This window comes from Olea europaea, chromosome 3, assembly GCF_002742605.1.
Source record: "Olea europaea var. sylvestris chromosome 3, O_europaea_v1, whole genome shotgun sequence".
Lineage (NCBI taxonomy): Eukaryota > Viridiplantae > Streptophyta > Magnoliopsida > Lamiales > Oleaceae > Olea > Olea europaea.
In genome coordinates this window covers 23,620,239-23,639,981 of record NC_036239.1, presented here as the reverse complement: position 1 = coordinate 23,639,981, position 19,743 = coordinate 23,620,239, and the positions used below count along the sequence as shown (strand labels likewise).

At 33.0% G+C, this 19,743-nt stretch overlaps 2 protein-coding genes and 1 long non-coding RNA gene across 5 annotated transcripts; 2 read left to right on the top strand and 1 right to left on the bottom strand.

The window, feature by feature from the left end:
- The first annotated feature begins 2,287 nt into the window (after positions 1–2,287).
- Positions 2,288–2,704, top strand: LOC111391927. Its single transcript, XR_002702183.1, has 3 exons — positions 2,288–2,325; positions 2,407–2,547; positions 2,637–2,704. It is a non-coding gene; the product is annotated as an uncharacterized LOC111391927 (long non-coding RNA).
- Positions 2,705–9,630: 6,926 nt separating this feature from the next.
- On the top strand, positions 9,631–10,255 carry LOC111390801 (60S ribosomal protein L27-3). The gene has a single exon (XM_023015916.1). It carries the CDS (start codon positions 9,662–9,664, stop codon positions 10,067–10,069), a length of 408 nt encoding a protein of 135 aa, XP_022871684.1. The 5' UTR covers positions 9,631–9,661; the 3' UTR covers positions 10,070–10,255.
- A 1,740-nt stretch (positions 10,256–11,995) lies between these two features.
- Positions 11,996–14,233, bottom strand: LOC111390784 (myb family transcription factor PHL5-like). 3 transcript variants are annotated; one of them, XM_023015901.1, is made up of 8 exons: positions 14,165–14,233; positions 13,341–14,023; positions 13,066–13,261; positions 12,911–12,987; positions 12,777–12,816; positions 12,650–12,704; positions 12,487–12,556; positions 11,996–12,398 (listed from the first exon to the last, which is right to left on the bottom strand). In XM_023015901.1, the coding sequence occupies exons 2-8, from the start codon at positions 13,914–13,916 to the stop codon at positions 12,315–12,317; spliced, it is 1,098 nt and encodes a 365-aa protein (XP_022871669.1). In that variant the 5' UTR covers positions 13,917–14,023; positions 14,165–14,233; the 3' UTR covers positions 11,996–12,314. The 3 variants fall into 3 exon arrangements, 2 of the variants coding, with proteins under 2 accessions (XP_022871669.1, XP_022871662.1); XR_002701982.1 differs by lacking the exon at positions 14,165–14,233 and having other exon boundaries at positions 12,650–12,691; positions 13,341–14,154; XM_023015894.1 differs by lacking the exon at positions 14,165–14,233 and having other exon boundaries at positions 13,341–14,153.
- Positions 14,234–19,743: the final 5,510 nt, after the last annotated feature.

Below are 19,743 nucleotides of genomic sequence, written 5' to 3'. Positions count from 1 at the left end.
TTATTCAAATAAATAATCGAAATAAATAATATACATAATTAACGAAATATTTAAAGAATAAATTAAATTGAATAATATTTTTTGTACTTCACCAATTAAGATAATTAATTAAAGAAATAGTAAAACGAAAAATCGAATAAATATTATTCAAATAAATAATCGAAATAGAGTAATTAAATATGAAATAAATAATATACATAATTAACGAAATATTTAAAGAATAAATTAAAAAAATAATATTTTTTTTTACTTAACGAACTAAGATAATGAATTAAACAAATAGTAAAAGGAAAAATCGAATAAATATTATTCAAAAAATAATCGAAATAGAGTAATTAAATATGAAATAAATAATATACATAATTAACAAAATATTTAAAGAATAAATTAAATTGAATAATATTTTTTGTACTTCACCAATTAAGATAATTAATTAAAGAAATAGTAAAAGGAAAAATCGAATAAATATTATTCAAATAAATAATCGAAATAGAGTAATTAAATATGAAATAAGTAATATACATAATTAACGAAATATTTAAAGAATAAATTAAAAAAAACAATATTTTTTTTACTTAACGAATTAAGATAATTAGTTAAAGAAATAGTAAAAGGAAAAATCGAATAAATATTATTCAAATAAATAATCGAAATAGAGTAATTAAATATGAAATAAGTAATATACATAATTAACGAAATATTTAAAGAATAAATTAAAAAAAACAATATTTTTTTTACTTAACGAATTAAGATAATTAGTTAAAGAAATAGTAAAAGGAAAAATCGAATAAATATTATTCAAATAAATAATCGAAATAGAGTAATTAAATATGAAATAAATAATATACATAATTAACGAAATATTTAAAGAATAAATTAAAAAAAACAATATTTTTTTTACTTAACGAATTAAGATAATTAATTAAAGAAATAGTAAAAGGAAAAATCGAATAAATATTATTCAAATAAATAATCGAAATAAAATAATTAAATATGAAAATAAATAAAACACATGATTAACGAAATATTTAAAGAATAAATTAAATTGAATAATATTTTTTTTACCTAACCAATTAAGATAATTAATTAATGAAATAGTAAAACGAAAAATCGAATAAATATTATTATTTTTATTCGAATAAATAATATACATAATTAACGAAATATTTAAAGAATAAATTAAAAAAACAATATTTTTTTTATTTAACGAACTAAGATAATGAATTAAAAAAATAGTAAAAGGAAAAATCGAATAAATATTATTCAAATAAATAATCGAAATAGAGTAATTAAATATGAAATAATTAATATATATAATTAACGAAATATTTAAAGAATAAATTAAATTGAATAATATTTTTTGTACTTCACCAATTTAGATAATTAATTAAAGAAATAGTAAAACGAAAAATCGAATAAATTTCTAATAATATATATATATAGTCAGATAATTAACGAAATATAATTTTTAAATAAATATTAAATAGTCAAATATGTGAAATTTTTTTTGTTTAACTATTTTAATATGTGATTGGATAAATTTATTTATTGGTTTATTAATATGAAATTTGATTGGTTAAATTTGAAGGTACGATATTTTATTTATAATTTCTTTTATATGGTTTTAACACGTGTTAATTTTGTAGGATGGAATATCATATGGACAACAATCTGAGGGCTCATTTGGGAAAAGTTACGACGTATTGTAACTTTTCCAGCTATGCGACAGTGCTTGAGGGCCTGGACGATGAGCATATTGACTTACTCCATCAATCGTTTTTATGGTCGTTCTATCCGTTGAAGGACGTGCAGTTCTCTGGACAGATTATTGATTTTTTATTACTCCAGCTGCTTAAACCAATCGATGGCGATTAGCTATATTTTGCTATGGGGGACGGGAAGGTATCTAGATTCTCGATCCTTGAATTTGCCCTGATTACGGGCTTGAGATGTACTGGAGAAGAAGAAGCTAGATCCTGTATTATACGAAATAAAAGGTTATTGGACTTATTTTTTGGAGGTAAAGGGCCAGTTACACCACCACAGTTAGAGGACGCATTTAAGAGATGCGATCACATGTTAGACAAGTTGAAGTTAGGATTGGTGTATATACTGGAGAGTATATTGAGGTGTCGACATCGTAGGACGTCGATTGATCTTTTTTCATTGGATGTTGTTGATGATATCGATGCTTTCAACAGCTTTCCATGGGGTCGGAGATGTTATACCGATACTCTCCATGTATTCAGAAGGGTACATACTATGCCGAAATCGGAAAGGGGCGATTGCAAATATGATGTATATGACTTTTGCATGGCTTTGCAGGTAAATATTCAGTGTAACGTAATGCGTGTTAAACTTTTTTATTAAATGTATATGTAAAGTTTTATTTTGTAATTATTGCAGTTGTGGGCATATGAGGCTATCCCTGCTTTGGGTAGCAAATGGGCGATCAGAAGGGAGACCAGCTGCCCACGAATGCTTCATTGGCGAGCACATGAAAAGCCATCGGCTAAAGATTTGACAGTTATCCTCGACGATCCTCAGGTGAGTATTATATATTTGTAATTTATATTGTACATACATTTACTCGGCTCGATACATGCTCGTTAACACGTTGAAATATGATATGTCAGCTCGAAGTTCATGCTGAGTTGGTTATTTCGGTGGAAGAGGAGGATGCAATATATGTACGTGAATTACTTGTTCCACCTATTGAAGACAATCCAGTATTTGAATCCGTTCCGGATAGAAATATAGTACGCTTATTTAAGATCATTATTTATTTTGACTTATAAATTCATGTGTGGATTATTAATATTAATTGTCTTCTCTATGTAGGAGCGCCATCCGGAACTTCCACTTAGGATATCTCCTTCGCCTCCACCGATGAGATCTCCTCTACCGCCATTATCTCATTCTCCGAGGATATCTCCGTCTCCCGTACCCACCCACCTTCCACGTGGATCGCCTACACCCAGTCAGACCCGTCATTCAGATGATTTCTTTGCACGCATGACTGGCATTATTAGAGAGGAGCTGGGAACGATGCGACATGATTTTATGACAGAGGTAGTCGCACTACGAGAGGAGATAGGGGTGTTGCGACGGGATTTTACGACAGAAATCGTCGCAGTACGAGAGGAGATAGAGGTGCTGCGACGAGATTTTACGACAGATGTAGTAGCTTTACGAGATGATATTGGAGTGCTGCGACGAGACATAGGAGACCTTCATACTTAGGTTGCAGCACTTTGAGGCGATGTAGCAGGCGTCCGAGGGAATGTCGGGGAGATTGGTGTCCCTCGAGATTGGTGGGCAACGGTCGCAGGAATCGATGAGTTTTTTGGTTCGGTGCCGGAGGTCGGGAGGGAGGGGGTGGAGGTCGGGCAGGAGGAGCCGGAGGAGGCTGGGATGCCCGGGGTGGAGGTCGGGCCGGAGGTGCCGGAGGAGGCCGAGATAGAGGGGGTGGAGGGAGGGACAGGGGTGGCCGAGGAGGTAGCGAAGGGGACATCAGAGGTGGTAGTAGAGGGGGATGATCAGGTTGCGGAGGACGAGAGGACGCCAGAGATGACGGATGACGAGGTAGTATTCGTGTCGGAGGGGGCGACGGAAGTCCCGAAGGGTAAGAAGCGTGCTACTGACGCGCCAGAGTTGATGGTCGGTAAGAGATCAAGATTGCCGTCACAGTACATCGTTTTTCCATACACGGCCGAGGCGAAGAAAAGGGAGTTTGTGGATGGAGAGTTCCCCAATCTTTTTCGCGACGTCGACCCAGTCAGACAGAAGGCGTTCGATGATTGGTTCAAATCCCTTAAATCCGAGTAAGTATTTTATGATTTTGCTACTATTTTTTTGTATTTTTCGTAACTATTTTTTCATTTTTCAGAGATAGTTATACCATCGGCTGTATGACCGTGCCCAATGCTAAAAAGTGGTTTGAAGATGTACTGACGACCTCGGTTTGGCTCGCTGATGATGTAAGTTTTTTGAGTTTCCGTTTATTATATTTATAGAAGTTGTTGGTTCATTTACTTAAATGACTCTATCTTTTTTGTTGGTGTTTTTTTGTTTCAGCATATCGACTTGGCTATGGAATTGTTACGCGATCGGGCGCGGAGATACCCGAGATCTTATGACAGTACTACTCGAGTTATCCTGAGCTCTGAGTTCGTTCGTGTCGTAGATATTGAGCATCACGAGCTCCTAAGCAAGGGGAATGATTATGTTCTGTCTGAGTACATGCTGGAGTGGGTGATTGGACTACAGTTGAGGTACAGAAAGTCGTGGACGGATTGTACACATATGTACATTCCAGTGATCGCGAACTCACATTGTTTTTCAATGGAGATCGTATTTGCTGATTCCACCATATATGTGTACGACTCTGATCATAACTGTCTGACACAAAGTCAACTGAGCAAATACTGGAGCCATTGGCTGTGATTGTGCCCATGATGACTAGTCATGCGATGATTCGAGTAAATGATAGATTAGCCATTGTGCGGAACATGACGACGGCGAGACAAGAAAGATCGTAAGGATTTACAACTTTTTAATTTTCAGATTTAATTTTCAATTATATGTTATGGAACTAATATATTCTACTTCGGTTGCAGGGGTGACTGTGGCTTATTTGCAATCAAGTACATAGAGTTCTTGAGCATTGGTCGCAATGTTGATACAATAAATCAGTCTTGGCTTGATATGTGGAGGCATAAATTAGTTTGTGACTTGTATGAATATAACTGTGATCCTTAGTGCATTGTATATTATTTTATTAAAATGTAAATGTTGTTTACATCAGTAGGATTCGTGTTGTACTGAAAGAAATAAATAATCGAAATAGCGTATATTGTATGATATTTTTTTGAAAATGTAAATTTTTTTATTTAATTGTGACTCAAATTTTTAATTTAATTGTATATTTATTGCAATTTTTTGATAGTTGATTTGGATCATATAATGATAATCGGGAATTAAATGGACTAAATCGGATGCAATTGGAAAAAAAATGATCGATTCATGTAATATTTGGTTCAAAAAAAGCTTTAAAAATTTTGGGGACCTAATTGCAACTTTTTAATAGTTGATTCGAAACATAAAACGATAATCGAGAATTAAATGGACTCAGTTGGATTCAATTGAAACAAAGATGACTGATTCATGTAATGTTTGGTTGAAAATGACTTTAAAATTTTTGGGGACCTAATTGCAAATTTTGGGGAACAATTAAGAGAATTAATTAAAGAAATAGTAAAACGAAAAATCGAATAAATATTATTATTTTTATTCAAATAAATAATCGAAATAGAGTAATTAAATATGAAATAAATAATATACATAATTAACGAAATATTTAACGAATAAATTAAATTGAATAATATTTTTTTACTTAACCAATTAAGATAATTAATTAAAGAAATAGTAAAACGAAAAATCGAATAAATATTATTATTTTTATTCAAATAAATAATCGAAATAGAGTAATTAAATATGAAATAAATAATATACATAATTAACGAAATATTTAACGAATAAATTTAAAAATAACATTTTTTTTACTTAAACAATTACGATAATTACTTAAAGAAATAGTAAAAGGAAAAATCGAATAAATATTATTCAAATATGAAATAAATAATATACATAATTAACGAAATATGTAACGAATAAATTAAATTGAATAATATTTTTTTTACCTAACCAATTAAGATAATTAATTAAATAAATAGTGAAACGAAAAATCGAATAAATATTATTATTTTTATTCAAATAAATAATCGAAATTGAGTAATTAAATATGAAATAAATAAAACACATGATTAACGAAATATTTAAAGAATAAATTAAATTGAATAATTTTTTTTACTTAATCAATTAAGATAATTAATTAAAGAAATAGTGAAACGAAAAATCAAATAAATATTATTATTTTTATTCAAATAAATAATCGATATTGAGTAATTAAATATGAAATAAATAAAACATATGATTAACGAAATATTTAAAAAATAAATTAAATTGAATAATTTTTTTTACTTAACCAATTAAGATAATTAATTAAAGAAATAGTGAAACGAAAAATCGAATAAATATTATTATTTTTATTCAAATAAATAATCGAAATTGAGTAATTAAATATGAAATAAATAAAACACATGATTAACGAAATATTTTTTTTACTTAACCAATTAAGATAATTAATTAAAGAAATAGTAATCTCTCCATATTGTTAGTTAATATATATCGTTGTCTCACTTATTTTAAAAGAAAACAAACAAATACATGACACATAAAAAATACATATGACAAATGTGATAAAAATTAAAAAGAGTAATTAAACAATGTGATAAAGATTACATCCGATTTAAATTCAGAAAATCACAAACACATGATAAATAGAGAATACATATGATTTATATAGATACTACACATCCGTCGAGTCATTGTTTAGTGGGATCTGACTTGTACAAAATCGACGTGTATGTCCTGTAGCGCCGCATCTCCCGCACTTACGCGGTTGTGGAAACTCTCCTGTAGATGGTATTCTAGACGTCCGTCTATGACCAGGAGTACGCGGTGGAGCTTCAGGTGGCAACAAATTATTAAGTGCTACAATATAATTAGGAACTTCCCATTCGGCTTCATTTGGTAGAGGAAATATAGTTTCGACATACGTTGCTCTCCAAAAATCAGTCATATAATAATGACTGCACCCAAGCTGTGTGGTGGAAATCCTCTATACATAGCCACTGCGACAGCATGTGCATATGGAAAACTTTCCAACTGAAATTTTCTACATGTGCAGGTATTGTCATTCAAGTCTACAATGCATCCAACATTACGCCCGCATCTCACGGAGAAGCGAAATTGATCTAGTGGTTTCACAAATAGAGCTTTTGCCACTTCCAGAGTTTTAAATAGTCGATCTTCCTGTGCCGGAGCTAGCACACTCGTGCAATTTTGGGATTCTTCACGTCGGTCAAAAAACCACTGTTGCAACTTGCTGCGAATATCTTCAATCATTACGAGAATCGGTAACTCTCGATCCTTCTTGAATAATGCATTGAGCGACTCTGCATTATTCGACGTTATCATATTGTATCCCCCATATCTGATAGATATTCCCATGCATTTTCTAATTTATGTTCTATTTCGCCCATGAATTTTGTAAACTCTTCCAAGCTGTAAGCTTCTGCAGCTCTCCTAAACAATGCAACGATGCCACTGCCCCGGTACCTAGTTTTCAGATTGCCCTGAATGTGGTACATGCAATAACCATGATGTGCTTTTGGAAAAACTTCGGCTATACCATTTATTATTGACTGCCCCAGGTCAGTCACAAATGCAAGGTTCTCGATGTTCCCAATTACTTCTCTCAACTTCGTGAAGAACCAACGCATTGCTAGATCATTCTCTCCATCGACAATGCCAAATGCAAGAGGGTAAATTTGGATATTGGTATCTTGACAAGTAGCAATAATCAACTTTCCTTCATATCTAGCTTTTAAGGTTGTACCATCAACTAGAATTAGAGGTCGCATCGCATTTCGAAAACCTCTAATGCATTGTCCAAGAGCCATAAAAAATACTTGAAGCGATTCTGCCCATCGGTTTCAATAAAAAACATCGAGTCAGAATTAGTTCTCACCATGTTGTGGCAATACCTGGCCAATTTGGCATAACTCTCCTCTGTCGAACCCATTAAATCTTCCAATACACATTCTTTAGCCTTACAGGCCTTCAGGTAACTCATAATCACCCCATACTCTTGACGGATGTCGTTGATGATATCTGGTAGGTCTGTAAATCGTCCGTGGATTCTGAAACTTGTGCATTATCTGTCGATCAATAAACCATGATCGGGCTTGCCTGTGATCATTTTGACGAATACCCACTTCACAAGTATGTTCCCGCGCATACTTACGAACAACAAAGAACTCATTTGTGTCTATCTTTGTCGCACTCAAAAGCCAACTGCAATTGTTGTCCACACAAATAATTGTGTATGTAGACTTGTTTGATTTTTTTACCTTAAACTCAAAATTATGTTTCATTGCAATTTGGTGCACGGCTTCTTGCAAATCTCTTTTCGTGTCAAACAATTGATTGACATGTAAATCTTCATCATCGGGAACTACACGCGAACAGTTAGAAGACCGTGTACTCGGCCCAGCATGTGAGCTCCCACCAGACTCATATCTCTGTCTGGATAAAGCAATCAAATCCTGATTTGTAAATGGCCTTTCATCCTCGTTGTCTTGAACTTCCTCGTAAATCTTTCGTGTAACGGTGACATCATGGTGAGTAGCAACTGCCCCAGGAATAACCACATCATCCTCCCGAGCAATCTCAACAGTATCCCAAAAATCATTCTCATCACGACCCTCTCCATTAAAAACTTCGTGTTCACCCTCGATGACATTTTTCTTCAACAAACTTACGCAAATAGGAGTCGTCTTTCGACCTTGGTTCAATTGAATTAGATGCTTTATTTGCGCTTCAGAAGTAACTTTCAATGGTAGAATCGAAATTGTTGAATGCTTTTGAAATAAAAATCCCAATTCCATATCGTACTGAGAGGAATCGACGTTAAGCATGTTTGTATTTCACTGTACATTTCTGTAAACGAAGTATTTTTTGTTATCGAAATAGCAGCAACCCATTCTCCTTCACTCGTCCATTTCCACTCCCATCGACCATTTTTTTCCTTTGAAATTCGCCGAAATAACAGATTGGGACACATGCTTTTGCCATATCTGCATTACGAATTAAAAATATCAGAACAAATTATCAGAAATAAAATTATCAGAATCGAGGGGCTGGGAAGTCTGCAAACGGACGATCCGGACCATTACGGACCGTCTGTTTACTCCGGCGTTCCGACGTTTGATCGGTGCCGGCCTGAACTTTGGCTCTAATATTATTTTTTCTACCATTTAAAAAAAAAATATGACTTCAATAAAAATAAAATTAAATACTAGGAAAAAATACCTACCGAATTGAAGTGCTGAAATTTAACTAAATTTTTCTGTTGAGGTTGATAACTGATAAGTTTATGAAATTTTGAGGTTGAAGTGGATGAAAAATGAAAGAGTTTTTATCGTGTTAGAGTAAACTGATGAAAAGACTGACTTCGTTTTCAAATTTCAATTGAGAAATGTTTGGATTTTTATTTGTAACTTAAGGATATTTTTGTCTTTTTACCATATTTCTATTTTTGTAATTATATAACTCATTTAAGGGCGTTTTTGTCTTTTACACAAGAAATGGCCATTGTGGTGAATGTTAGATTTTTTTGGTTAAAATGGAAAATGGTTGGTTTGACAAGGCCAAACTTAAAAGTACCCCGGGTAAATAAATTAATTTATGATATTATTATTAATATTAAAATATTGATTTATTATCTTTGAATTAATATCTGATTTCTGTATAAATAAACATTAAATCTCATATTTGAAATTGAATCTTATAAAATCTGGTTTTGTGTAATTTCCTCTTTTATAAGTTACTCTGTACTGGTGACTATCATTGGGCTGGACCAATGCTCTCCATGTTGGACAAGGCCCATTAACCCAATATTTTGGATTTCAAATCACCATATAAACACACTAGGGTTTCTCCATTGAGAGAGAGAGAGAGAGGTGGAGCGGCGAAAATGGTGAAGTTCCTGAAGCCAAACAAGGCGGTGGTGATCCTGCAGGGCCGTTATGCCGGGCGAAAGGCCGTGATTGTGCGTAACTTCGATGATGGAACGCGCGACCGTCCCTACGGCCACTGCCTGGTGGCGGGATTGGCCAAGTACCCGCGCAAGGTGATCCGGAAGGACTCGGCAAAGAAGCAGGCAAAGAAGTCTCGCGTGAAGTGCTTCATTAAGCTGGTGAATTACAGTCACATTATGCCCACCCGTTACACCTTAGACGTGGACCTCAAGGATTTGGTGACCCTCGATAGCTTCCAGTCCAGGGATAAGAAGGTCTCGGCTGCCAAAGAGACCAAGGCTCGGTTCGAGGAACGTTTCAAGACGGGGAAAAATCGGTGGTTCTTCACCAAGCTGAGGTTTTGAGTCTGGTTTGTTGGTCATTTTTGAGCTGATTTTGGTTCTTCACAGAGAGTGATTCTGTTTTTTTATTAGATGATTCAACAATCTTATTTGAACTCGTATTTTTGCTTAATATTAGTTGTTTCGATTTACAATGAAATATTGATATGCGATTCTCAATTATATGTGAAATTATATTGGTTTTATTGATTTCTCTAATCTTTTTGTTGTGCACTGTGGGATTATTGCTTGCGGGAAATGGGTTTTTGGCTCCATTTTCATTTCTGGAGATTAGGGTTCTGTTTTTGCCCCAATTATTTGAATTTGCACAATAATTTGCAAATTTCTTTTGAACATATCTATGAATATTTTAGTAGTTATTCCTGTCAAATGAAGTCTTTATGCTATGCTTAAATTGTCGGGTTCTGCATGTTAATTGCTTCTGAATTTTATCTCAGATTCTGGCCTCTGAGCTGTTTTTTCTTCTGTATATACTCGAAGTATAGATGCCAATGTTTAGAACAGGTGCCATCTTAATAAACCATAAACCATTTTACAAAAACTATAATATAACAGTATAACTGAATTGAAAGTCGAACTTGCAAAGAAACATAAATTAGACCAATAAAGTAGCTATTAATAATTTCTTGAATTAGTAGATCATAATCGTGTAAAAATATTGTGATCTACTGCTAGATATAGAAAAACAAACCCATAGGCTCATTTATGATCACTACAACTAGTATCTTTAAGGGAAATGTTGACCTTTTAGATTATCCTATCGATGTATGCATCACTCAGTTTATTTTCATTCTTTATCATTGTCAACCGGGACTTCACCTTGGCCTTTTCTTTCCGCTGAGAAGGAGAAAATAAAAAAATCGTAAAACATTGAATGTTATAGAAAGGCTAATGACAACAAAATAAAATGCCCAATAAAATGAAGACAGATGGGTGAACAGTTTAGTCGCCATGAGGCTTAGTCTTGATGCATAAGCGTCACTTAGTGTCAAGGATCGCAGCTTTACTTAGCCCCTTGACACTATCGCAGCCGCAGTTTGCCCAACTTCGGCCGCACATTGTAAATATTACTTCAAGTTTGAGTTGTAATTTTCGTTTCATTGTAATAGTTATTTTAATTGTAAAATAGCTCTGATATTGGTAAAAGATTAGTATGATTCCTCGTCTTTTAAACGTCTACTCCCGTCACTTGGATTTTTGTTCAGAATGCTATTATAGGGGGTATTAGTCATTCAAAAATCTTTCAAGCTCACTGGTGTCCGCCCCCTGCACCAGCATTTGTAATTGTCTGCTTTCATCAATTGTAATGTTCAGTTTTCAGCAATCAATGTTCAATTTACTTTCAATGTATTCAAATTCTCAATTGTAAGCTTTCTACAAAATTGCAATCAAATTTTCTTTCGTCCCGACGCGACCGAGAAAAGGCGGGAGGTAGTCTAGCGGAGCAGACTACTGCCGCACGGTGTCCCTTTCTGTGCCAAGAAGAAAGGCACCCCGTGAAAGTTGGTATCAGAACCGCGGCTCAAGACCCTCGATAAGAAAGCTATGGATCCAATTACATCACACCACTAAAGTGGTAGAGCCTCAAAAGAAGGGTACTACGAAACAGCGCGTGGATGCGCTTGATGAGACAACTACTAGGTTGTGCTATGCTGTGGAAGGTCTCGAGGAAAAAGTCGAGATGGCCGAATCTGAGATTCGTGGATTACACATCCATTGTCCTTGCCATTCCAATCTCCCTTTTCCGATGTATGCCTCTATGGGTGATGAACCCTCAATGTAAGACTTAAAGTTTATAGAAGAAAATTATGTCATGTCAAGTAAAAGCAGTATTTAAAATTATCATAAACTATGTAATTTTAAGTAGTTTGGGAGTAAGTTTTACCATCAATGTAAAAGGGGAGCCATAATCGTAAATACAATCCAAAGTTTGTTCATCAGTCTGCAAATCTGCAGGTATCATATGCTCTATTGACCCTGAATTTACAAAAACTCTATAAAAATTCAAATCTTTTAATTTTACACAAGAACAGAGTTTTCACAAGAAGATGACAAACAGAAACACGTATATGATTAATGTATGTAATGTTTATCCAATTACATTTTCTACTATGGCTGTGGCAGGGACCTAGCTTATCTTGGAGGGGAAGACCATATTATTATCTGAATCTCCTGAAACCAAAATCTGTGAATCTCCAGAGGTGGTGAAGAGGTCGAGATTTGGGTTTGAATTTATTCAAAGAGATTTCTAGTTGTTTTTTTGTTGCTGATCAAACATCATTTTCAGCTGCTTCCCTTGTTCTTCAATCCTCATCTGCAAGTTTCTTTGAATCTACCATTGTAAAGTAAGCCAAAATCAACACTTAACATTAAGCAACTTATTTTGATCATGTTACTGTGGATAGAGATATCAGATCTACCTCTAATTGTTCATGAAGATGTTTTTGAACATCTAGTTGCACTTGGAGTGCTTCCTTGAGTTGCATACCACTGCACAAAAAGGAAACCACGAGAAATGTAAAATGTGATTCACAGAATTTTATAACACTGCAACCGAGTAAGCAAATAGGCAGAAATTCTTACGTTTTTACATCGAACTGTGCACCGCTATTGGTACTTGTCTTTCTTTCAGATTTTCCTGCAGGAAAATAGTATCAGACAAGAGCCAACTCATAAATGGACTAACAGAACAGGCAGAGGTAAAATCTACCTTCAACAGAATCCGGCAAGCATTTTGCATTTCGATATTTCTGCAAAGAAAATAAATGATGAAAATTAAATGATGGCAATTCAGATTCCTAAAATTAATCAGAAATTAAGTAATGAAAAGTTAGGGACTTATACCTGCAAATGGCTTTTGACATGAAAGATTGTAAGTCCCTCTGTTTTCATCTCTTTTAGGATTGCCTTGGGTGTTGCCTCTATGTTTTGAATGGGGTAACAATCAGTATATGATGGTCTTAGATTGAAAACAAATGAATAAATATCAAATCACTTACTATCAGAACCCCCAAGGCAATTTACGCACTCCACAAATCGATCATGAAGATCTTGAGTCCATCTGATTCTCGTCTTACTCGATGAAACTGCTCCTCCACTGGATGCAGAATGATTTGAAACAGACGAAAAACGTCCAGGCAGATTTCCCAACTGCTTTAGATGCTCAAAATGAGAACCATACAGATGTTGAGACACCTGTGAGAATATTTCTGATCAACTAATTAATTTGGAATTATTTGCATCAATGAGATAGAAGAAAAATGAAAAGACTTACACCAAGATCCTGATTGGCATCAAATGAAACGGAAGGGTTTCTCCTATTTGAATTATCAAGATCGCCTAGCAGTTTGCGTTTTAGTTGCAGTATTTGTTCACTCTCTGAAAGTTTGCCAAAAGGATTTATGTAGGATCTTTCACAACTTGCAAATTGATTATGTGGTGTTTGAGTTTTCATAACTGATGGAAGGGAGGCATTATTTGACTCGAAATCTTGCTCAGCTGAATCTCCAAATAATCCATTTCCAGACTGTTGATAAGAATTCTTGGATTGTTGGGAGCAACGAGAATACAGAATATTTTTTTGGTTCTCATACTGTCCTAAGCCCATATACCACTCGGTCGCATAGAAAGCAGAGGACGGTGATCCAAACCGGCCGATGATGGAGCCGGACGAATTTGCAGGCCAAAAGTTCTGCTGTGGTGAACCTGAGCCATTTTCTATTGCTACTGGTTGAAAACAAAGCCCCATGGAATTAGACTGCTGCTGAGTGCCATAACTTTGGGGAAAACTGTCTTGAAATTCTGTATCAAAATCATTGGCGAATCCGTAGTTGTGCTGTATTCCTCTCATTGACAAAAACCGATAAACTTAAGATCACGCAGACTTCGAGCTTTATTTGATTAAATCTCCAACTACTATTGCATTCGTATCAACTGTTCTTATTCGCGGTTAAGGACCTGCATCAAACGCAAGGTATCGGGGTAAGGAAGTAGAAATATTGATGGATGAACAGTACAAGAGTGTTCAATATAAGATATGCATCATATTTCTTTTCTTTCTAATATAAGTATGAATATGTCAACATTCAATCTTATAACCCTTCTTTTCAACTGGATAGGAATGAACAATGATCTCTTGACAAAACCAAAGCAAAATTATTTATGATAATAATAATATAATTCTCACCTAGGATAGAAAATTCAAATTTGTTTTCTTCTCTACATGAGGTATATAAAAAGACCATAAATCTATTAAACTCCTGTGGACGTAGCAGATAAAAAAAGAATAATATTATGGGTATCTTTAAACTCAATAATTTCATATGGAATACAGGCATATATTCAACACTTTAAAAGACTTCATTATTCTTCTTAATGATGTAGATGAAATTCACTTCAGCAGCAGAAGATATTAATAAAAATTTGGTCTGCATATTATCCCACTAGATTTTAAACCTAAGATTCTCCTTAATATACACTCAGTGGAGCCTTAGATGATTCGCATTAATGATTTTATTCTGTTTAAAAAAGAACCAACAAATTTTCATGTCTTTCACCTTCAACTCCCTCGAAATTTATCATTCATTTCGTCGTAAAAGATTAAATATAATCCAACCGATGTGTTGTCAGCGGACCATTGGTTCGACTACATAAAGTAATGGCTGGCCTGTTCTAACATTTTATTTATATATAAATGGTCTTTTTCATTTACTATTATGATATAGCGGCCAAGCACATAAAACTCACATTTGCTTCAATAAATTATTACAATTAATATATTGGAGCTGATCTTTATTCATAGTTCTTTCAGACCTTATGAGGCATATTTAAGTGGAATTAATACGCCAAGAAACTAAAAACAGCTTGCATATACTATGATTTTGATTGACAGAACCTCTACATAGAAATCTCCGAGATCTACCATTGCATTGTACAAGGAAAAAAAAAAAAAAAAAGAAAAAAAGAAAAAAGAAAGTTATTATTCTTCCCAAATTCATCACAGTCATCTAAACATCAAACATTCAATGTAATTAAACTTTGTCGGGATCACTATAGAATCTAGGCTTTTGGTTATTATTAGGGCAGCAAGTACCAGGTTGTAAGAGTTTCTACAATATTAGGTCAGGATTAGGAGGAATAGTTTTAGTTAATGGAATCCATAACCAAACACAGAATAGTCTTTCACCAATAAATTTTGTATCTGAAATTAAATTTGATTAACAAAAATAACCCAACTTGCTTTAAGGGCTGGCCATGAATTTGCTCGTCCGCTTCTCAAATTTAAATATAAGCTGACCATGAATTTGCACGTCCGCTCGCTCAAATTTAAATATAAGTTGACCATGAATTTGCTTGCTCGCTCAAATTTAAATACAAGAAAATGGATGCGATTACTCGAGAATGTCCTTAATATCATGCAATGAAAATAAAAGGAAAAAATAAATAAATTAAATCAATAAACTTGAACCTGCTAATTATTCTAAATGAACAATCTATAATTAGCTAAATCCAATACAAGAAAATGGATGCGATTACTCGAGAATGTCCTTAATATCATGCAATGAAAATAAAAGGAAAAAAAATAAATTAAATCAATCAACTCGAACCTACTAATTATTCTAAATGAACAATCTATAATTAGCTAAATCCATATGGATCAGAGATGCGGAGAAAAGAAAAACAAACCGTCCTAATAAAATAAACAACATTTTCCAAGTGCAGAACAAACAATGGTTCATGACATTTTCTTGTTAGCCCATTGCCAACTTATTTTTGGCTTTTAAATCTTCCAAAGGACAAATTCTAAACAACCTTATTTCTCGATCTGACCATTGACTCTTGGCAGGCAGAAAGAATATCAACTGATTCTGAATAAACTGTATTTTTTCGATTTTCCGGTACCTCGAATTCGGATAAAGATACAGATAATTATAAGCTGTTCTTCGGTTTTTACAAGGGTTCGAAGAAAATGACGTTTTTCAAATTTCATGCATGACAACAAAAACATGTATTTTTTTAATTTTAATTTTTTTTTATATAGAAAAAGTTAGAATCTTTTATTATCAATCTTGTTTCCCAGCCCACTAAAAATTCACTACTTTGATTTCTTTCTCTTGATCTGTATCTATTTCGATCAAAATTGGCGCAATAGTATAAGAGAATCAGATTCTTCCCCTTCAAATTCCAGATTATACTAGAATATATAAAAATTAATTGCTTTTTTAATTATAAATAAAAATAGTGGACATTTAAATTTCAGATTTGATTACATTTCAATAAAAGGAATAATTACGAGAAGTAAATTAGATAATTCTACATGTACATTATAGTATCTATACGGGTATCCATAATGTACATGCTCTCCAATAATATTATGTTATTTGTACATTATGGACACCATAATATACATGTAGCATAATCGAAGTAAATTTAGACTGGTAACCTAATTCATGCATGCCACGTCGATGATTAATTTCATTTATTAAAAGAACCTATACTTGTGACCACTAATGCAATAGAGTGCTGTATATATTATAATTAGAGTAAATTCCTCCGGCGGTCTCCAACCACTCATGAGTGTGGTGGTCATACCCTATACATATCAACCGTAAGATATGGAGGAATGGTAGGATTAAAATATCTTTATTTACAATCCCTTTTAATTAATTATTATAGTTACTTATTCATTTTTGAATATGATTTATGTTTAAAAACATAAAAACAAAAGTAAAATAAAAGATTCCGGAGCGAGGCATGATATTTTTCCATCATTACGGTGATTGTTTAACTTACATTAAATGTTACTTTACCCTTTCATTTAGGCATCACGAGCGTGTCATGTGTTTATTCAATGTCTAAGTAGATATTTCATGTTCTACCGATATTATATTAAAAGATTGAGTACATGATAATCACAAATGAAATGTCACAGAAATAACTACCATAATTATGAAATGTTGGAGATGCTAGAGAAATTTACATGTTAATAAGGGGAAGAATGCCTTTACTAAAAAAATATATTCTTTTGGGGTTTTACAATGGCATTTCCATACTTTTTGGAAAGAACAATTCCATTTGAAAAATGACTTGACAAACCTCTTTTATTTTCATGCTTGGTTCATATTAATGAGAAATTTCTCTTTTTATTATTCTTCTATAAATCGTTGTTTTTTGAATTTAAAAGTTTAATTTACTGAAAGGGCTATCAGTGTGTGAGAATATATTGTTCTTGGAAAAGCTTTGTGAACAATGCACGGCTTTATTTTTTTTATCCAAGAAAAGAATATGGAATTACACACTATGGAAGGTGTATTATGTGGTTCCAAATTTGCAGCCAATTGATTGATTCACTCACCACTCAAACCATAGCTTGAGGTGATAAGTGAGTGAGTGAGGACCACCTCACCAGTGTCGAATTAAAAGCAAATTAGACTTTTATTCTTCCAGTATGTTTGGCATGTTAGAGATGTCTTCATAGAATTTGATGATTGATAAGTTTTATTATGTATCTTTCTTAATTATATTCGATTTTATTCAAATTAAAATAGCAAACAAAAAATGGATGGTACCATCGAATCATCATCCAATACATTGGTTAGCTGTTGGAAACTCTCAGACATATATATCAAAAAGTGATAGTATCCTCGTGGCAGCATTTCTTGATCATATATTCTCTCTAGGTCGACTCCAACAAAGGAAATTGGATGTTGCTCCTTTGTGCTCAAGATAGTATTCAAGTTGTTCTCACATGTCATGCTGCGTCTGTTCGGGAGACGTGAGGATGGCAAAACACCCATTAACTCGTTATTGTAGGGTGTTGCTCAAATGGGGTGATGATTTCCCGCATAATCGAGTACTCGAGACAGGGGTGGGGAACATTGATCCCATCCCATGAACCTCCCCATTTAAAGTCCAAATTTTAAAATAATGAAACGACCAGGTCAAACTAAAAATGATATAGTATTATAAAAAAAGGAAAAAATTCGTATTTACCTCGTTACAAAATAAGACTCCATAATATACTGTTTCATGTATTTATAATTAAAAATACTGTCTTATATGTGAAATATTTTAGCAAATACTATATTCTAAAATTAGAATCCAAACAACAATTTGTAACTTGTTATGAAAAGAGAGAAAAAGAGAAGATAATATAAGAGTCAAAAGTCAAGTGTATATTATTAAGAATCAATAACCTATATTTATAGGGTCCAAATAAGAGTAACAATTGGAACGAAATAGATCTTCTAAACTAGATAAGACTTATCTATGTATTATGATAATACTAAATAATTATCAATAATTATCTTATTATTTTACAACATTCCCTCTTTGATGATTATTTGTACAATAACTATCTCATTGAAACCTTGTTTGGCAAAAACCCAACAGGACAAAATGCCAACAAATAAAAAATAGTACAAATAATTTGAAGTAATAAAATTCTGCCTCATTAAAACATTGTCAAGAAAACTCAATGAGACAAAACTTGATCGAAAGAAAAAGAATACAGTTGCTTCTCCTGATTTCAATTATTGTATCAAGCTATCCATATCTCATACATCAATCTCTTCAATATTACAATTTTTGGTGAAGTATGTCTCGTGTTGTCTTGCATAGTTGTCAAATACATAGTTTTCATAAGAGATATTTTATCATTCTTTAATAACTGTAGTAACATGATGATTCGAAAATAGCTCTTGTTGATCTCTTCGAGAGTTTCACACATATAAGAGTATACATTTTGGGGTAAATGTCTTATAGGTTAAAGACATTATTGTACAAAGAATATACTTCATTAAAACCTTATTAGGAAAAATCCCGTGAGAAAAATCCTAATTAGGGAAAAAGAGTACATTATTCTTTTGAATACGTTACAAAAGTTGCTTCATTAAAAACCTTGCCAGGAAAATCCAATTGGACAAAACCTTGATCAAAGAACAAAGAGCATAACGCATATTTATTCCTCCTCATGATAAAATTACTTAAATTATGCTTCAAGCATATTAAATCTTTCAAGAATAGTATTAAATTTTTATATAAGATAAGTTAACCATAATCACATTTATTATATGTATATTAAATTTCATGCAATGTCACTTTAACAAGGTAGAGACATGTGATTACATCCACCACATGATAACTTATCTATTTATACAAGTCTTCATGACATTTATTATGTAAAAAGTCGTACATTTCATATTACGACTTTACTTTTTTCATTTTATTTTCTTTTCCCACAAGTATACACATTTTGGTGTTCGGACTATAGATTCAAAAACTTTGGGTTTCTCTAGTAAATTCAATTTAGGATTGCGTCCCTTTTATTCGGCTAATTATTACTTCGATCGATATATTTCGACACATTTATTTTGATTCCTTACTATATGATGTATTACATCATGTGTAAAAGTGTTATCGACAACTTTTCTCTTCCTTTTCGATTCTATTTATTTTTCCATATCTCAAGTTTCATATTTCAGGTACCCGAACATCTTTTGAGGTTTTATAATTTGTTATGTCTAAATACTCATCAAGACATATGCCTCCTTAATGAGATCATCATTGTTAATTGCTCCATTTTTGTTTGTAGATTTTTGTATTAGAATCGAATACCATCACACTTCAAGCATGCTATAAATATATCATATATAATGCTAACAAATTGTCACTATAGG

What these genes read in the sequence shown, in the direction of transcription:
- LOC111390801 (XM_023015916.1), top strand. Translation starts at nt 9,662, where the DNA reads ATGGTGAAGTTCCTGAAGCCAAACAAGGCGGTGGTGATCCTGCAGGGC.
- LOC111390784 (XM_023015901.1), bottom strand. Translation starts at nt 13,916, where the DNA reads ATGAGAGGAATACAGCACAACTACGGATTCGCCAATGATTTTGATACA. An exon ending in ATGCCAATCAGGATCTTGGT is followed by an intron (nt 13,262 to 13,340) that starts GTAAGTCTTTTC and finishes ATATTCTCACAG; the next exon opens with GTGTCTCAACATCTGTATGG. An exon ending in ATCTTCATGAACAATTAGAG is followed by an intron (nt 12,399 to 12,486) that starts GTAGATCTGATA and finishes TTACAATGGTAG; the next exon opens with ATTCAAAGAAACTTGCAGAT.